Source organism: Astatotilapia calliptera, chromosome 10 (assembly GCF_964374335.1).
Source record: "Astatotilapia calliptera chromosome 10, fAstCal68.1, whole genome shotgun sequence".
Lineage (NCBI taxonomy): Eukaryota > Metazoa > Chordata > Actinopteri > Cichliformes > Cichlidae > Astatotilapia > Astatotilapia calliptera.
The window spans coordinates 14,306,515-14,327,163 of record NC_137431.1 but is presented as its reverse complement, the minus strand read 5'-3'; the positions used below and the strand labels follow the sequence as shown (position 1 = coordinate 14,327,163).

Below are 20,649 nucleotides of genomic sequence, written 5' to 3'. Positions count from 1 at the left end.
TACAGTGATGGAAATAATTATTTTGATCTTCACTTACAAAGAAATTAACAGTCTCCAAATTTGATGGCAGTTTTATTTTAACCGAGAGAGAAAGGATAGAGGAGGATTTTAATAAAGAACCCAGAAAGAAAACATTACATAAAAATTATAAGATGATTTGCATATCATTCAGTGAAGTAAGTATTTGAGCCCCAATCAAAACATGATTTAGTACTTGCTGGAGAAACCCTTGTTAGCAAGCATGGTGGTAAGAAGTTTTTTTGTAGTTGGTCACCAGGTTTGTGCACATCTGAGGAGGGATTTCGGCCCGCTCCTCTTTACAGAAACTTTTTTAGGTTTCTTGGCTGCAACTTGGAAACTCAAAGGTTCAGCTCCCTCCACCAATTTTCTATAGGACTGAGAGAGTTTGGAGAGTGGCTAAGCTACTCCATAATCTTAATGTGCTTCTTTGTTGCCTTGGTTTTGGCTACTGCCATGCTGGAAAAGTCATCCTTGACCCATCTTTAGTGTTCTGGGTGAGCAAACAAGGGTATTGTCCAAGATTTTATTGTACATGGTCCTGCTCATTGGTCCCTCAATGTGGTGAAGTCGTCCTGTACCTTTAGCAGAAAAATAACCAAAAGCATAATGTTTTCACCTCTGTGCTTGAATGTAGGAATGGTGCTCTTTTGATCATACTCAGCATTTCTCAAACAATCATTTCCCCCACTCTATACACGGTTACTGATCAGTAATTAGTGCAGGGGTATTGTTAAGTATACTAGAAAGTGTAATTAAATTGTAGTGCTTAATAAATCCATTGAAAAACTCATTTAAGTTACACGCTCATATGTTAGCCGCTCTATGCCCCGCTCATTCTTTCTCACATGCTGCGACAGGCACAGTGAATGAGGTACGGAAAAATCACCACAGGCTGAAGTGTTTTCATTTGCAATCAAAGCGCTCTTTGTTCCAGATCAATGCATCAGCTGATTGATAATAAGACTACAATCTAATGGATTATTCAAGAGTATGAAAAGGTGGAGGTTGCAGAAAGGTGATTATTGGAGAATCTGAGTGCATTTTAATGAATGCATACATTATTTTTACACATTTTGTCATTGTAGACTGTAGCTGTTAACTCAAATAACCACCCATTACAACCAAGGCATGCAGAAGAGGATCTCTGAGTCACAAGACAAAGTCACAAGACTCATCAAAGACTCAAAGTTTTTTTGTACTTTAAAAAAAGTACAAAAAAACCAAACATATTTTACAGGTAGCCTGTCATTCAAAAATGCATTTATGTCTTTTAAAATGATTTACATACTGTGAACAAATGTGGCTATTGTTTGTCTATTTGGTCATTTTCATTGCAGAATTGATCCATCTTTTACTTTTTTCAATAGTAAAAACTAATTAAAAATATTTTTTATGTATTGTTGTTATATTTTATTTAATTTTATTTAACATATTTATTTGTTTTTTTCTAGTTAACTTTACATGGTGTAAAAAAAGAAATTCCTGACCTTTGGGATAAATGAGGTATGTGTTGTCTTATTTATTTGTCAGAGTCCTTTTAATTTTTGCTGTTTGAGCTGGAATGTCATTGGGCAGCAGGAACACCGATCTCTGCTGTACCTGTGAAAAAACAAATCACTTCCATATTTCAACAACATTAGCCTCTCACATTAGCTCATCTTGAAATTTCCACTTGATTTACCACAATATTCAAACTCCAAATTCAGACTTCTGCTTTTGTAAACTAAATAAATAAATAAATAACCAACCTAATTATCATACTTTATGTGCGTCCCTGTCTCACTAATTTCCAACATGTGATACTTTTCATTATGAATATAGCTCACGAATGTTTTTAAATGGAAGGCTATGGTTCACCTCACAAAGTATTATCCAGGCATTTCAGTGTCCAGGTGCTTCAAATAAAAAAAGCTGTCTTAAAACCATTATTTAGTAACGGAAGTTTTAAGCCAATGAGAGAAGATTGCCATACTCTTCCGCCAATGGAAAGTGTGGATACTCCGGCTTTCCTAGTAAGCTACAACTGCATTGGATAAAACTAGGAAGGAGGCTTCAGGGGTATAAGTGGATTTGAGGGCTTGGAAGGAAAACAAGGACGCAAGGTAACGCTATATCGTTGTGGAAGGTATGGAATATGCTTTATAAAACTTTGCAGAGTATAGTTAAACTGCCTACATTAATGAATATGTTATACGTAGTATATTAAGCTCAACACATACCGGGTTGTCAGTTAGCCATAGGCATCTGTTGGTGGTGGTAGATCAACCAACCAACCAGACCAACTAATAACTAAACCAACTAACTTATATTAGGACCACAGTCCTTTGCGCCGTCACTGGTTAAGCTAATGTCGCTATGGGAAGATTGCTTAAGAGAAACTTACGCGACAACCACAAAGTCGACTGTCGTGATTTGATGTTATTTTAAGCTAGCAAATGTTAACGATAGGGTTAGCCTAGCTAGTTAGCATTAGCCTGTTCCCACCGGAGGTGTACCGACAGTATGGAGTCAAACATGGCCAGAAAATGAGCAAAGCTCCCATTTGGTTGCCTTGTCTGTTAAGTCTGAACAGCTGTCGCAGTCCGGCTAATGGAGACAGACGTGTTTAAAGATAGGAGCCTGAAGCCTTTGCTAGGAACAAAGTCAGTTTTAGTTTCTCTCCCATACATCACGATATCAAACCTTGAGCTTTAAAAGGACTAACCTCACCTTCTCCACACGTCTCTCCGACAGCTCGGCACTTTGTGGTGACAAACGTTCGTCCCAAATTAAACCCTGTCACTAAATTAATTCTTAAACAGAGGGAATCAAAGTTTTAGGAAAACTTCTCAAATATCAAAAACTTTTGAGCTAAGCTTTTGAAACAATCGCGATGACAGTTTGCTCATCTTTTCTTATTTTAAAGGTGATGCTGCTGTATTTTAAACGAGCACGAAGATTGTTCTCTCAAGTAACATAGACTGGAGCTATATTTAGCATTAATTAGCCTAGTTCAGTGTAAAGCAACAAGTTGTGATGTAACTGTAACATTTTAGCAGCGGATGGGGTCAAAGAAACACCCATTCACCCTTCTGTCAATCTATTTCAGCTTTCAGCTACAAAGTAACATGCATGCACACGCACTTTGTTACTACCAATTATTTAAGATGTTAATGTAAGTTTAATATCGTCTAAGGTGAAACTATATGAGGGATTTGTGTGTGTGTGGTACATCTCAGTTGAGGAGAATAAGCGTTCAGATGGTGCATTGCCATGTAACTGAATGTTTGTGTCAGCTGACATGGGGTAAAGTGGATTAAGAAAAGATCAATGCCTTGCTGGAGAAGCTTTCTTAAACTGGCTCGTTAAAGTGTGCAAACTTTAAAACATGATAACGTAAGTTCAGTTTAAAAATGCTGTTAATACTGTCAAAACTTTCCTAAAAGTGCTGAATTAAAAATCACCTAATTAAAAAAAGTATTATGGCATTTTCTGGAGTTCAGAAAATGCCATAATGTGTGTGCTTCTTGGAGAAGGGTTTTAACACAAATATTTTGCTTTTGAGGTGTGGTTTTTGGCGAGGGTATGGAGCACCCTATACACAGAGGGGAGACGATGCCCGTCGGACTGCACGATAGGTATGGTAATGCGGCCTCATCTTGCATTTTTGTTTTTATTAATATGCCTATGAATTTTATATTTTGCTCACAAAACTTACCAAAAATTAAGGAATGTTTAACATATGGTGTAAGCAATGTTTAAGATTTTCTTTTCCTTCTCTTAGAATAATATTAAATGTAACCAGCCAAAATTAGTCGTTTTTAAAAAAAGCATCTTCCAATAGAGAATTGATGGTGGGCCATTTTTAAACTGTAGGTAATGGTTGGTTTAAATTCTGGATAGGAATGGCTTCTACCTGGTGTTAATTAAGTAGTATTTATTACATGTTAAGGAATTAAAGTATTAATGCATTAGTATACATAGGCCAGGACTGAAAAATACTGCTAAAACCCCTGAGCCTCTCCAGTGACTCTAATATATTATTTTGTTCTCCAGTACTTTACCTTTTACATCTTGCCTGAGTAGCCTGTGTGTAATAGTGGCTTATTTCTCACTAAACAAGCAGTATTTTCACATACTCATAGTTATTTCATACTTTTCTATATATACTCAAATTGGATTTTAATGGTATTTATAACTGGACTTGGTAATAATTGAAAACAAGCAGTTTCTTTGTTTTGTTTTGTCTTTGTTTTTGGTTTTTGTTTTTTACCCCCATCAAGTTGAGTCAAATGACTCATCAAGCTGAGTCATTTGACTCAACTTGATGTGACCTAATATGGACCAACACTGGGTATAACTGTGGTGGATGGTGCCCTCTGTTTTCGGTTCCTGGCGGGACTTAAAGTTAGAGACGGGCATAACTATTTTTAAAATCAATAGTGACACTCATGCATGCAGAGATGACAGAATTAGTCTTTTGTCCTCATTTTAGCTTCTTCCACTGTTGTTGGATTAAGACGGCACAATACCTACTGATTTGAATGGATAGGTGTTAAAGAGATTTATATAAGAAGTCGGAGCTTTTTGTAGATTTACTGTTCATCTTTTGCCTTTGTAGCTTATAACTTTCATTTTAAGCAAAAGCGATAGATGAAGAGATAAGGAAGTCAAACTGTGCACCAAAACTGTTGGTATTTGTGTTGCGGTTTCACTCTCGGTTTCATAACTGCTACAGCTCTTTGATGTGGTACTAATAGAATTAAGATGTGCACGTTTCTGTTGAGATCACTGATAGAAGACAACAATTTCATAGCAGGTATAGAAGAAGAAGGTACTTTCAGCTGGTCCCTTATTTCCCGAGGGTTCACCACACCACATGTTTGATTTGGCACACATTTTAGGCTGGATGCTCTGCCTGATCTGATTCAATTCAACTCAATTTCAGTTAAAGTCAATGAAATTTTTTTTTATATAGCGCCAAATCATAACATCAGGCGCTTTATATTGCAAGTTAAAGACCCTACAATAATACAACCTAAGTATTATTAAGGTAGTGACCACTTTTATTGAACTTGAAAATTGATCATCTTTGGTGTCTTAGCACCAGCATTTCACTATCGATAAAAGTAACTTATCCAGGCAAAATAGGGAGTAATTTTAACTTCCTGAATAATGCATGCTACAAAAACAAAGTTTAAGTGAGCCAACTGAGTCATGGTAATTTCAGTTCTATCTCTAAAAAGCTTCAGAGCTGCTTATTTTCCAGGTAACAGATGTTTGCATTTAAAGGCCTGATTAACTGGTCAACCACTTTTACCAAAAAATATTTTGATGTGTAGATAGAGAGCATCTAGTCTTTTTAATAGAGCATCTAAACCCTTTGTCTTTCCAAAACATCAATGACAATATTGATTCTCTGGAGAGGGAACATTTTCCTTTGCCTCGTTGTTTTTTATTCTAGCCTGTAGCAAACAATTTCAGATGTATTTTATTGTTCCTAAGGCCTTCGTTTAGCACTGAAGAAGCTTTGAATACTTGTTGAGATTGTGAAAGATTTGTAAGCATGCTTATATTTGATCTTTAATTGCTTTCGAGACTGTTTAACATTGGCAGGGTCGCACCTGAAAGAAAAGGGTGAAGTAGTCGTACATGCCATAAGATTGCATCTAAGCAACACAAAATTTAAATGGAACACATAATTATAGTTCTAATCAGATATGCTTTGCTTTAATAATGGGGCGGTGATGCTGATGCCTATTAATTTACACAGCAGACATTTTTCCCCAGCCTTCCTCCTTGGCTTTGGCTGCAGCCTTGGTGTTACTTTTAGCTGGAATTAGATTAATTTAATTCCTCATATTTATTTGAGGTTGTTTATTTTTTTAATCCTGCCAGTTCAGACAGCCAGTTTCTCAACCGTGACTTCTTTGATTAAAATTTAGTTGAATTTGAGTAGGTTAAACTCCCTTTGGACAGCTATGGTCTGTAAAAGGCGCTCGAGAACAGAACTGAGACTGTGTGGAGGTGGATGAGACACACCACCAAATGGATGGGCAGTTGGAGAACACAGTTGTGAGTGTAAAGTTAAGGCGGACTGCTGACTGTCTCTCCACAGCATAAGCTATCAGTAACACATTTAGAAAAGCCTGTTTAATAAATGAAAGAAGCTTAAAAACACCATGACTTCACTTCTCCTATGGTTAATTGCTTTTGGATAATAATCAAATTGTATTTAGCATAGAAACCTTGCTGTTCACAGTTCATTCATGTAAAATAAAATCTTTACACTGGTGTGGAATTATTGTATTGCTGCCATTTGACATGGACAGCTCTATTATGTGGGGGTTTGCAGTTGTTGGAGGAGAGTGATAGAATAGGACTGTGAATAATGGGTGTAGCACTGAGCCTTCAGGCTTTGACAGAAGCGGCACGATGACTGCTGCCCTTGGTTAAGACGCAAGGTCATTCTGCCAGTTACAGCGTAAGGTGTGATGATGGGGGTTGTAATACAGATGGCACCGCCAGTTGAGGAGAAGAAGAGAGGGGGAAAAGGGTCATGACCGTTATATGTATTTCAGAATGCAAGAGGAGAGAAGACTATTTAAAGATGTTATTGTTTGGCTAGTGCTGGGTTTGTATGTCATATGCAGGAATATCCACTACAGAGGGGGTGCTTGCACACACATGCAGCGTAGCTGAAATTTGACACAAGAACAGATTAAGTGGACAAATATTCATCTTTTCTGAGAGGGACTTTGTCACAAAATCAGCCACCAGAAAGAATTTATGCTTGAACACTTCACATGAAGCCTTTCCTGTAATAGCGGGACAGTGCACTCTTGGCCACTTGAAACTGCAGCAGTCTGATGGTGAGTTGAGGTTAGACAAAAATAACACAGAGAAGAAAGATTTATTTTGAAATGCTGCTACTGTTGTATTTTTAAAGAAGTAGATATTACATACATAGACATATTACGTTTTAATATTTTTTTTTTTGCAATGATCCAAGAAGTCTATCTGATATAACCGATTTGCAGTTTAATTAACACACAAAAACACTGTTTTGGAATTGGCCTCTGGTTGGCTCTCGGTGCTTTTCGCAGTCTCTGGCAAATAAAAAGTTAGAAGAATCACAAAATGTAATGCTAAGTGTTTTGAATTCTCCATATTCATATATGGCAAAGGTAGCATCTTAGGTGGACGTCTCACTCAGACCTCAGATACGCAGAGAGTGGTGAAGGATTTAAGACTAATTATGACTTGTGCGAGTCGAATCTGTGGAGAGCCTATTTTGTAGTCCACGCACAGGGCTGGTGACGTTGCCAAAATTTATGCTTGTGCTGTTGTGTCTCTGTTGTACTGCAGCTTTGCCTCCAAAACACTGGTTTGCAATCAAGTTTCTGTTTAAGTTGATCTAGTCCATTCAAAAAAAAAAAAAAAATAAGGGCAGAAACAGGAGTTGGAAGAAATAAGAAGAAAGGATTATACTGATGAGGTCAATCACAGTCATGTAGTTACATTTCCAGGGGGAGACAAGGGTGTGCGGTTACCCAGTAACTATGGTGTAGATGAAAATACAGGTGTACATTTTCACTGTTAGTTTGCCACAAGCAGGGAACATAAGTGGCCAAGTAAATGTGGCTCCATGGTGGAGTGGTTTACAAATTCACCTACCAAGTAAAACATATCCAGTTAAATCCCAGGGGCAGATGTGTATCCCTTTGGGGTTGTGTCAGAAAGCTACCTGCTGTGGTGACCCTTTTGAATTAGGGAGCAGGTGAATGTAGCTGAAGTGGACAAAAATATCAGCTGAACAGCTGAGGGTGAGCAGGTGTTAAGTCATTTTATGTCTTTTTTTCAACTTTTTAAAACTACTTTCCCCCCCAAAAAATCTTTTAGTTTGTTATTATGTGTACCATTTAAAAAACCAAAAAAAACCAAAAACTAAGACAGGCAATAACAGTACGATAAAAAAAATACATGAAAAAACTTGAGGGCTGTTTTTTTTTTTTTTTTTTTTTGTCTGAACCACAGCTGTTAAATACAAAATTTTCAGATTGCTCCGGCTCCGTAGGGGATAAGCTTACGCCTGGAATAATTTCTAAAACAGTCGTATGATAATAATGGTAGAAAGATGAAACCCCATCTTGGCTCCAGATAATGATTTACATTCTGACTCCTGTTTGGTAAAATAGATTTTTGTCAGCAGACATCAAATCGTGGAGCCTTAACTGGCTAGATACTGAATAGAGAACAGGATGATGATCAAAGCTTCGTGGACCTAAGCCCCCTGCTGGTTTGATTATTTCCCATTTGCATGTTGAGCAAACGATTAATCTTCCATGTTTTGCCACAGCAGACCTCGCAAAGGGTGTCGAATGTCCATTCTTTATAATAGAAGCAAATTATTATTTATTTATATATATATATTTTTTGTAATATGTGGTAATGTAGGGCTTGTAAATGGCATGTTTATGTTGAAGTACATGTACCTGTTCAGGTTAGTTCTATTGTTTGACCACTTGTGGACATAATGTGCACATATAATGTGTGCAGCTATTTAAAATATTTGTGTGTGTTTTTCAAATAAGAGTGACTTTTGGTCAGTTTTCCTAGTTTTCACAGCCCTTGTTGTCAGGTAGATAAATAATTGATTTGAGTTGGGGAATGTTAATCAAATTAGATATGTTCATTAAATGCTTCATTAAATGAAGTGTTAACTTTCAAGGGCAGCCCTGTTGCATATGTATAACTGTGCATAGCCTTTAGATGGATCTGCCCTTTCTGACTGTGGAAGCGGGCATAGCATAAACTGTGGTTGCATTTATCAGCCAATCTGTGGCGCTAAGGATATGTCTCGCTGTGCTGTAACTACTCTGCACTGTTTCTATGACCTCCCAGCCAAGAAAGCGTAGGTAAGACAAATGACTTACCCACGCAGCACAAGAGTTCAGAACCTGCAGTATGCACAGCCATTTCAGTTCGCAGCAGAAACCAATGTGTCAAAGCCTTTTAATCATGCCCGTGTCCAAAGCACAGCCATGGCCACAGCCACAATCACAGTGACAACTCTGTCGTCCCGTGACCACAGTCTGACTCGTACAGCCTGAGCAGCAGTTTTTAGGCTCCTCTAGTTAATTGCAGAGGTAGAAAATTATGCTATAGCTAAAAAGCTGGCTGTAGTCCGTAACGTAATATTCTATAACATCAGTGTAAATCTCAGCTGTCGATGTGTTCGATCATCTGATCTATTAATCAGATGGATTGTAAAAGGTGTTGCATTGTATCTCAAAGGTATTGTGACCTAAAGCAAAGCCTACTGGGACTCCTTACAGCAAATCCTTTGCAGTTAATGACTGTCTGAAGTCTTGAGTCAGAGCATCTTACCAAATGATGTTTCTTCCTGTGGAATGCATTGCCCTGCCTTCACTGCATCTAGCACCAGTACCTGCTTGTTTGTGGGTCTTGTTTGTGCCTTCCGTTTTATTTCTTTCAGTAAGGGAAAGGTGGGCTTAGTTGGTTTGAAGTTAGATGATTGGCTTGTCCATTTAAGAGCATTCCACTCCTTTGCCTTAATAAGCTCTTGGGTTGCTTCCATGGTTTTAGGTCATTATCCAACTGCACCACCAATCGCCTTCCAATCAGTTTTGTGTGGGGGATAATTTAAGAGGAAGAGAACATCAACTTGCAGTTCACTCCAAATCCCTACATGCTTAGGTTTGGTAAAGTGGAACAGTTCAGGTAGTGTAGTTAAAATTTTGATCAATTTGCGCTCTTTCTGTACTGTTAATTTAAAAGGCAATGGGAATATGAATATAGTGGCCCATGTCCAGTACTTAGTATATAGAACTATATAGTTTAATCAGTGACATGCCCATCTCTTGAGACTGGATCCTTTGGTTGTTTTTTTGTTTGTTTGTTTTTTAATTGACTTGTATATAGGGCTGGGCCATATTATACCGTTCACGGTAATACCGGTATAATGTTAGGCAACGATAGGAAAATGAAATATCGCGATAGAATGGGAGTAAAACGCGCATGCGCAGTGCCTTTGTTTTCATACGCACATGGCCGATTGTTGAGTGAAACAGATGAACCAGAATTGGTTTGTAAAAATGGTGCAACTTCCGTGATGTGGAACTGGTTTGGTGTTTGTCCGTCAGATACACAACAAAGCACATTTTTTTTGCAGAACATGCAAGCGGCCGTTGTTATTGTCGTATTTGTCGGACTAAGATGCTCTTAAATCTGGGAGTAATCTGGGTCCTAAACTCCGTATACTTCAGGTCAAACAACACTGCAGCATCACTTAGAGTTAAAAACTGTCTAAATTCTTTCATCTTTAATAAAACGATCAGCATTGCTGCTTTACCAGGTGTAACTATAAAGTTTAACTTCCAGGCATCCATGAAAACAAAAGTTATTACATTTAACGGAGTTAGAAGTTAGCAGGAAGCTAGCGGAAGTTAGCTCGCTAGTTTCGCTAGTTACCTAAGCATGATATTGCATGTTCTGACTGAGAGATTTCTGAAAAAAATCAAACGTACAGCTCTGCTATCACTTCCAACATAAATGAAGACAGGAAACTAAACAGCAGTGACGTTTGTGGGGTTACTGAAGTTGGGCTAGCTGGTATATAATGATGTGCTACGTGATCGCTAGCGACACAGCTATGTTAGCATAACATAAACAGTGAAGCTGGAGGACGAACACTAACACTTTTCCACTTATAAAAGTTAACGTGAAGGTTCTTCATGGTTAGAGACAAATGCAATCGCATGGCAGGATGCTGTAAACGGACCAAACTTCAGTCAGGAGAACAACTGAGATAATCCATCCACAATACGAGGTTAGTCATTAATATACTGCAACAACATGGGAATAGAGCAGCTGCCAGAGAATTCAACATTAATGAATCAATGGTACAGAAGTGGAGGAAGCAAGAAGAATGAGTTTAATAAAGTTTGATTTATCTGATTGCTTTGTTTCGCTTAATGTGCCTTATAATCCCGTGCACCTTATGGTGCGAAAAATACGTACTGCACACTGCAGTTTAATGTTGCAAAGCACCTCTTTTTAACTTCAGTGGATATTATACATGGTTATGCTCAGGATATGTCAGCCCATTTCTACTGGAAATGCCTTTTGGTTAAACTTTCAGCAAGGAATTTGCATTTGCACTGTTACATTTTTATAAAGCTTTAATGTACATAAAAACCAGCTTCTTGTTTAAGTGAAAATAAATGGAAGGTTGTCTTTTTGCGCTAGTAATGTTGTGGAGTTGTATTTTGTCTCGCATCAATTATATCGTCGGTTATATCGTTATTGCAAATTTTCAAATATATATCGTGATAAATATTTTTGGCCATATCGCCCTGCTCTACTTGTATATATATTTTTCTTAATCTACCATCCTTGTATTTGCACCGAAAGCCAAGAGCTGTAATCACAGCTCATCTAACAAGGTGGCACTGTTGCTTAGCTACTGGGCTATTCACTACCCTGAAAGGGTGATGAGAAGGCAGGGCTTCTTCCCCCTCCTACCACGAGACAACTGTGAATGCAGCAGGGCAAGTAGTCGTGGTGGATGCAATCTATTGGCTTCTCAGTGCTGCCGCTAAAGTCACAACCCCGACTGTAGCCCGCACTGCCTTTACCAGTGTATTTCTGTAGCTGCTGGTGCCGCTGCTGCTCTCCCTCCCCCTTAAATGGTGTGGGCAGAGTGGGATGGAAGACTGCATTGGAAACCTTTTCATGGAAATGGTCTTTGCTGTTGGTATTGCTGTAGCACCATTCTGGTGACAACAACATGCCGTTGAAATGGAAAAGCGGTTCTCCTGTCAGCTGGAAATTCCCAGTGCCAGTTCTTAAGACATCCAGGTCCTCACCCCTTTCGCCTGCTTACATGTGAGTAAGAGCTGAATAGCATTCAAGATATACAATTGCAGCAGCGCATATGGAGATGCAGTTATTTGCTTCTCAGTTTCTAATATTTTATTTTATGTTATTTTTTTTAAATGAGTGTGACACCGTTGTTTTTGTTGCAGCCCTAATTATGCGATTAAGCCTTGTAGTGTGTCAAGAGATTTCCCTTGTCCAAGATGAATTTTATGGTTTGCTGGGAGAGTGCCTTGCTCTCGGGCAAAAGGACTCATTTTGCTGCTTGTCTGGACACAGCATGCTCCACATCCCCGACTCTTGCCCTCTCCCTGTGGCTGTGTTTATTTGGGAACCGGGGACTCAGCAGCTTGGGAGGAGCCTGCCTTTGTCAGGATGTCTGGCGTGCCCTGGTTTAGAAGCTATTGTCATCTGCTACTGTTCAGGAAGGAGGAAGGGGGAAGGGTAGATCTGGAGTGGTTCACACAGTCCCTGCCATCATCTCTCTTTACATTTTTTTTTCTACCTGTAAGTGTCTTGTTTGACTTTCTGAACGGTAACGGGGTTGGTTTACAGATGGTAAGAACAATTTTGGAAGTGACAGTTTTCAAGACAACCTTGGCTAACTGAAAAGCCTAAAGGGAATTTCAGAGGCTAACTGGGCTTACTTAGAGGGATTTCTGCAAAATTGGATTCATGCAGTTCCCAGTAATCATGTATCTTTATAAGCTTAGGAGATTATTTTTGATGGTTTTACTCAAATATTTATTTTTGTATTAGTGCAGCACAGTAAGAGAAAGCCATGCTTTTACTTCTCTTATGTCAGGCTCCCCTTTAAATATCCTCAGTAGAACTGTTCATACTCAAAACACAGCTATGAACAAGCAAATATACGAAATACATTTTTATTGTGTAGCATAAACCTAAACTGGATGGTATGTCCTGAATCCTGGAGAGGACTAAATTGTGAGATCTTGTATGTATAAAAGTTCACTAATGACACTATTGACTTGTTAATTATAGATTTAATCTAGATTTCATCAGGCTAGTTTAGGTTAAACATCCTGCCCGGCAGTCACAGTTATTGGCAATTGAGCATCTCCAGCAGAGCAGTTGGGTGTTAAAGGCCTTGTTCAAGGGCATCTCAGTGATGGTAGCAACCGAGAGGAAAAGGTGCTTCCTCATTTCCTGACAGCCTGTAGCTCAAACTACTGACCTTCTTGTTAATTTAATTTCTTTGAAACGGCGACACAGACCCCATAAAAGCAGTTGTCGTAAATTGGCTGTAAATGGTTAATTGTAAATAAGAAGTTAAAGTTAATTAAGTGGAAAAAGTTATTAACAGAGAAAAGTGAATGAGCATTTAAAAAAAAAAAAAAAAATTCAGTCTGTAGATATGCTGAATTTGTGCGTCACTGTTGGAAAAAGGAAAACCTGCTGTGTCAGTGCGTTAAAAGTGACTTTTCTGCATTCTGGTTGAATGCCGGTAACGCCTTTTTGCCATAGCATTAATCAAGACCTTGTCAGAGATTGTAAGCATTGAAGCTTAACTATTCACATTATTTTCAAGGCTTGACATTGTGCAAATTCGAGAGGAGGATCTTCTCACCAGCACGTCAGCATGCCGTTTGGAGGAAAAGCACATCAAGTGTACTTAAGTGGCTGCAGACATCGTTTGGGTTCTGTTCATGGGAGATAATGTGGACACGCTGACAAGTGAAGCATATTCAGGCCTTGAGAATCCACCTCATCCTGCCAAGTGTGGCCCTGCCCCACCACAACACGTCTATTTTAAAAAAGTGTAAATAGTAAGCTGTGTTTTTAGGCGCGCTGATATTGGGCCCCCAATTATAGGTTACACTATGGGCAGGGAGAAGTCACTCTTTATAGGCCCTCCCTCTGTTTGACTCCAGACACATTTCTAATTCCATCTGCTGCAAGAGTCATCTCTGTATATGTATCCCGAGCAGGGTGGATACAGGAGAGTGAGCTTTTAGAGTATACAGTGCTCATCATGTATAAAGAAACGAGATGTATTTGCACAATGTGCTCACCTCTTTTGAAACCTCCCTAATCTATATATGGACTAGTGAACTGCCTGTGGTGCAGATTTCATGCCAGAAAAGAATAGTTAAGGTTCACTGGCAGCATGGTGTGTGGACTAATCTCGAGCTCAGTGAAGAAAAAGCACTGGGTTTATCTTTCCTCCACAAAAAGTCCTTGAAATGAATGTCATCCCTCATCTTACGGTGATTCAGTAGTAAGCACTTAATATATGTGACTGCTGTCTTTTGTAATCTCCTCTCAGAGGCATCACGGTGAGCCAGCAGCCTTAACTGCACCAACACCTGTTTGATTCCTGCCAGGGACCTTTAACACGTCATTACCCTTTCTCCCTGTCCCCACATTCCCGTCACTCTTTGTCAGTATAATGCAATTAAGGGAAAATGCTGGAAAGTCTGGAAAACAAATTGCTTCTTAATATTTACCCTCAAAGAGTCTGTAAGTGATCGCTGTTGCTTTTTTCCATGACAGAAATGGACCATAAAATCCAGCACTCACAGAACGCGATGTCTGTTCATTAAAAGGTTTATTTTTATAGACAAGATGATTTTTCTATGTATATTTTTTTTAAATTGTATTGCGGCTGTAGCAGTGTAAGTGGTGTGACCGCATTAGATTCCATACAGATTGAACAGCTTTACTTAAAATGAAAGCCCCGAGAATCTGTTTAACAGATTTTTGCAAATCAAGATGCTTCACATGTCTCGTGTGGCTCTAAAAGCCTTCTGCTGCTGCTGAAATCCCCAGTGCCACTGCTATGAAATGAATTTTGCTGTCTCTGAGGTAAATAGCCCTTTAGTTATCACCATTTTTGTGAATTTTGTCCAACCTTGAGGGTTTTTTTCCCTGTCAGTCTTTGTTTTGTTTAGTTCTGGGGTTTTTTTTAATCAAAATTTTATCTATATTCAAATATTCTGAAAATAATCACATGTTTGATTTGACAGCTGACAAACTAAATAAGAGATGTAGATTTTCATTTGCTTTGACTTTGAATTTCAGCTCCCTCTGATCGCAGGCATTTTTTATGGTTAAAAATACATAAATCAAGAGTGGCGGTATTCTCAAGAGTTTCACCAGATATATCACACTGTGATTTATGTGTTAATTGGACTCAGTCAGGTCTGACTGAGTTTAACTTCTGTGACAGCAGAAAAGTTGAAAGTGCTGTTTTTAGCTAATGCTGAAAACCTCTTTAAAAGTGCAACTAAATTTGGAGATCAGTGAGAAATCATTAATATACTGGCTTGGCTCATGTTCTGTCTACCCCCTCTAAACCGTGTCTTCTGCGATAATCTTTGCAGCAGGAAATTCCCTTGCTCTTATTTTGAAAGTTTAGTCATTGCTAACCAGAGCTTTTGTATTTTTTGCCTTTTTTCCCTACCAGCAGGCTGGCAGGTCACAGTTTGGCAGTTCTTGATATCATTCAGCTGCTGCTTGAGAGTTTGTTGTCCTGCAGTTTAAACAATTTTGGTCTGCTGCTGGTGACGGCTTTTTAAAAAAAATAAAATTAAAAAAAAGTACTGCAACTTAAAGCTCGGCAAGGCTGCAGAACAGAACAAAGACTTCCTTAGCTAACTGCTGTCCAAGACATTGGCAATGGGAATCTGAACAAGACAAGAGACTCGCTCAAGAGGCGGTTAATTATTGCTCTGTTTATTTGTCACAAAGTGGGCCAAGTTATTTTTGCCGAGGAGCACATTTAATATTTTAGAAGTTGATAATTCTTTTAAAAAAGCACTGGTGTGCCTCCCTTCATGTCAAGCAATGCTACGGCGCACTCCCAGCTTCCTGCACAAATTGAATAGCTTGCTAATAGTTTGCTTGAAAAAGCTTATAGTATTGAACCCCGTCATCACGGCATCAACATCTGCCGCTACTTTTAAACAAGGCCAGCCTTGGATCACGGCTTTGATATTCATCTGTATGCATCTACCTGCACACACAAAGAAGCTTAACGTCTGCTGTGCTGGTGGATAAATTAAGAACTTTAGAAAATTGTCTCTGAGCTTTTAATTTCCCTTCCCTTTGGAGCGGACATTAAGTTCCCGCTGACTTGTGGCCATTTTGTAGAAAAAGAAACAGCCACCCAGGGATCATTTATTTTCATTGAAAGGCCAGAGGAGAGGCACAGGCAGTCTGGCTGGCAGAGCATCAACTGAGTTCAGTCAGGTGAAACTGTCATATCTGCGCTCATCTAACACACACACACACACATGCACACACGCATACATGCACACACCTACTCAAAGATAAGATGAAGTTGGGTGTACTTTCACCAAACAGTTCACCTCTAAGTAGGTATCTAATCTGGCAAGAATAAAAAAAAAAAAAATGCATTGCAGTAACCAAATTGAACTCCCTTATTAGGTGGATAACATCAGACTCACAGTGCTACTGTCTGTCAGAACACAGTGCAGCGAGAGAGGAAAATCTTTTTATAATCCCAAAACTAAAACAGTGACTTGTAAAATGAAGAATAGTACAGTTGCCTTAAAGACTGGGGAGGACGACTAGAAAAATCAGAACAGCTGTCGAGCCCAGAGAGAACATTTGTGCAAAAAAGAAAGTGTTATTTCAGGTTTAAGGACTGGATTGGAAAGCAAATCCAGCAGAGCCAACAATAGATTCCCGAAAGAAAAATCTGATTCTTGACTCTTGTCAGAGGGTCAGTCAGAGCTACCTTACTCTTTGTCACTATATTTGCACCTTTGTTTCTTTTCTTTTTCCATAAGAGCTGCAAGTTTTCTCCATTCACTCCCAGAAAAAACTCCCTCCCAAGTACATTCTGTTCTACTTGGATAGTTTTCACATTGAAAGAATATAATTGGTTTAATGGAAGAGAGACGATACCACATTGGGACAGTCAGGGGAATTAAAAATAGAAATAAACATTGCTGACCTATACAATTGTGGCAGGATCTACAATTAATCATGCGTCCCTTTCTGGATATTGAAAGATTAAACCCCTTTGTATGCAAAGTTATGCCTCTGCTTAATTACTGCTCTACCCAGGGCAAGTTAGTGCCCCGGGTAGAGCACTGTAGTTGTTCTTTTGACTTACATACAGCAGGCCTTGCTGGGTCATGTTACCTCTAACAACGTCCTTCGGGTTGATTTAACATTTGTTACATGCTGACAGATTGTTCCACCTATGAGCAAACACCGTGGGAAGCTTTCTTGACTTAGCGATTTGCGGTGTAGGCTGAAACTTTTTTTCTTCTTTTTCTTTTTTTCCTGAAATTCAGATAAAGTTCAGTTTCAGTTGTATTCATGGAACTTTGACCTCAAAGTGCTCTTTGATTATAAGGTGTAATTGCAGGCTCATTAAAGCATATGGAGACTGATTATTAGCTGCGATTCGGGCAATTATCTGGAGATCATGGATAGTTTGTCCTAGACAGAGAGAGCCCCAACCATGCACTTAAAATATCAGCGGGCCCAAAGCTTAATATTTTCCTTTGCATTCATTAGTTTTTCTGTTTTTAATTAAAACCAACAGGTTAATTACATACTATTTTAAATAAGGCTTCCATTTGTGATTGCCAGCAATTAAAAGGATAACTGTTGACTGTGTGACCAGTGCATTGTGAATATTGATTCAGAAGGCTTCGTTTTAATTAGGGAAGTGCCAATTTTCATCTGAATCAACAGAGCAAATGCAATTTGTCTGACACATCTAGACACAGGTATCTGAAAAGAACTGAGTGATCTCTTCCTTTTCTAGGGTAACTCTTGACCAAAAAGGGGTGGAAAATTGTCTGCACAATAACTTCATTAAAATCTCTGTTTTCACTGTGAACACATTTTCTTATTGCAGTCTATCCAACAGACCCGCTGTCACACTTTGGATGCACCGAGGTCTGTTTGATGGAAAGAGATGGTATGAGAGGAGAATTTTAAAGACTGTAACACTTCCTCCTTTTCTCTTCCCCACTGTTTCTTGTTTTGCGGGTCTGTGTGTGTGTGGTGCAGGAAGCGAAACAAAAGCTGCACCTAGAGTTTTCAGGTTAGTTGAAGAAGAAAGCGTGTTTTTGCTGAGGGAAACATAGAGATGCTGAGAAATGTGCAGCAGCTAAATTGAAGCACGCGTGTGTGCGGGGATTAAGACATTCATATGTCTAGGCTGATGCTGTAGGTTGGGTTGCATTTTCCCAGCTACAGGGCTTTTTTTTTTTTAGCTGCGGCAGCATGGTGGCTTGGTGGTTAGCACTGTTGCCTCACACCAAGAAGGTTCTGAGTTGGAATTCAGTTGTCTGTCTCTCTGTGTTAGCCCTGCATCAGATTGCCGACCTGTCCGGAGTGTAATTCATGTCTCGCCCTAAGGTAGCTAGGATAGCCCCCCCCCCATATGACCTTGATAAGGATGAGTGGGAGAGAATGGATGGATAAAGGCCAAATCTGTTGAGTCTGTAAACTTGTGGTGTTTTCTCTTGATGATTGATGTGATGTAGTGTTTGATCGTTGTACTGTACTCTTTATTTTTTTTCATGAATAGGAGCTGCTGAGGACATAGCATTATTGCATTGCTATTCTCAGTGATTGAGAGTGACGCTTCACTATAGGTGTCTGTTTACTAAAGACAAATGGATTTTCCTCCTGACTCCACTCACTTAGCTTCAGAGGTGCTCACCCAGTCGTCCCTGTTTTGTTTCTCTCCGTGCACTTTGTCACCTTGTCTTGTGCCTTTCTATTTTCACAAGCGCTTTGGATTCAGCTGCTAGAGAGTGTATTGTGAGGGCACCAGCCAGACTGTAGGAGTCTTGTGATCTTTTTGTTGAGTACACACACACACACACACACACACACACACACACACACACACACACACACACTCAAAGCACAGTGGATTCAGAAGGTATGTGAGCTCCTTCACTTTGACACATTTTTATCTTGTAGATTTAATCTTGAATGGATGAAATTGCAATTTTCTGCCCATCGGTCACACAAGAATACGTAAATCTGTTAAAAATGGAAAAACTGAAGTCTTTCATTTTCATAATTATTTAGGCCTTTTTAATTTGGTACTTTTGGAAGTCCCTTTGGCAGCATTTAAAGCTTTGGGCTCTTGGGTAAGTCTCTACAAGCTTTGCAAACATGAACAATTTATCCCCTTCTTCCTTATAGATCCTCTCAAGCTCTGTCAGATTGGAAGGGCAGCATCTCTCAACTGCCATCGTCAAGTCTTTCCACAGATGATGCATGAGCCGTGTTTGCCACGGATGTGTCCTTGGAGGGAAGGAGGGGGGATATCTTTTCGGTTTCTCTTTCTCTCTCGCACTTAATAGTAATTATTTTCTCTTGTCTTAAAATAAGAGAGCTTCATTGTTAATTACAACATTACAGATGGATCAAAGCCCCTCCTCGTACTTGTCAGGACATTACAAGCAGAGCTTCTTGCAATCTCATCCATAGGTGCCAGGATCAGCATTTCTGTACACTCTGGAGCAGGTTTTGTGTATCTATTTGACAGTTTTCACGCAGCTCCTCGGTCACTACACTCCTGCAGTAGGATGCAGCCACCCCAAGCTTTAGTAGCTTGTGATGGAAGACTTCAGTTTTTCCATGAAACCCGAAGCTTTTCTCTCATGTTCTTGGAGTCCTTGAAAATGCCGTTTGACAAATTCCAATTGGGCTGTCAGATGTCTTTTTTCCTCGAGTGGCTTCTGTCTAGCCACTTTACCTTAAAAGCCTGATTGATGAAGTGCCATCGGCATGGCCATCCTTCCAGCAGGTATCTCTTCAGAGGACCTATGAATCTCACTCTGACTGACCACTGAGTTAGACTGCCAACTTTATGACGAGCCGAGGTGCTCCCAAACTTCTTCAATTTCATAATTATTGAGGCTGGTGTGCTCCAAGTTTTAGAAATGGCTTTTCTAAAACTCTCTGACTGAGAGTTACTTGGACTTCATGGTGTCTTCTTTTTCACTGACAGTAAGTTTGGATTTTGAGACCTGTGTTTCAGAAGAGATGTTTGTAGTAAACTGTCACGTTTCAGTAGGTCTACATTATTTACAAATCATTACATTATCCTTTATTTCACATAGTTGTTCTAAACTATTTACAGCCACTTTAGTTTGTCAGAGGTGGACTCACACAGGCCTGGAGACTAAACACTAACCCCCAGGTAATCTCCAGGGAAAAATGTGTGTATTCCTTGACAGGTTGGTGATTGGTTGCTGGCTGTTGCTAGGTGAAATTTTTTTGCAAAAAGGGTGCTACACTCAAAACCTCTTTGTGATTGCTTTGATCTTTTGGACAATGTTCTTGTCGTTTGTGATTTGCATAGATTGTACTATTTACTTTCTGAGTTGTAATGAAACTTGAAAATGTGTGATGCAAACCAGAAATCGAGAGTGCTCACCTTCAGGGTAAAAGTTTTTTTGATCTGTGTTGTACTTGTACAATTTCAGTACTGCTGGGTGAGTAGCTTGCAAGTGTTTGCAGAAAGGTTGTTGCCTTCCACACAAACTACATCTACATGTAACTGTGGCAACCTGCTAGCTAACAAAGCAATCACAAAGAGGTTTTTGGTGCAGTATCCTCTTTGCAACCACTTTCACGCTAACGTTTTCCTTCGACCACTCACAAACAGGTCTGAGAATGAACTTCTTTCTTCTTTCTTTTCTTTCCCTTGTAACCTCTGTTTGCCAGATGATCACTGACCAGTCATCAGGTATGTGTGACTGAGACCTAAAGTAAACA

The 20,649-nt window shown here is 39.3% G+C and overlaps 1 protein-coding gene and 1 long non-coding RNA gene across 6 annotated transcripts in view; one reads left to right on the top strand and one right to left on the bottom strand.

Moving 5' to 3' along the window:
• Window positions 1-55: 55 nt before the first annotated feature.
• LOC145431547 (uncharacterized) lies at window positions 56-2,048 on the bottom strand. Its single transcript, XR_013911893.1, has 3 exons — window positions 1,879-2,048; window positions 1,509-1,620; window positions 56-599 (listed from the first exon to the last, which is right to left on the bottom strand). It is a non-coding gene; the product is annotated as an uncharacterized LOC145431547 (long non-coding RNA).
• klhl13 (kelch-like family member 13) overlaps window positions 2,028-20,649 on the top strand; it is a 43,698-nt gene continuing 25,076 nt past the window's right edge. Inside the window, exons 1-2 of one of the 5 annotated variants that reach the window (XM_080307514.1) lie at window positions 2,028-2,146; window positions 3,566-3,638. In XM_080307514.1, the coding sequence (XP_080163640.1) occupies window positions 3,586-3,638 (53 nt within the window). In that variant the 5' untranslated portion in view covers window positions 2,028-2,146; window positions 3,566-3,585. Of the gene's footprint in view, window positions 2,147-3,565; window positions 3,639-11,562; window positions 11,911-20,649 lie in introns of those variants that run through there. The other 4 variants (XM_026182834.2, XM_026182835.2, XM_026182833.2 and 1 more) reach the window with 4 other exon arrangements.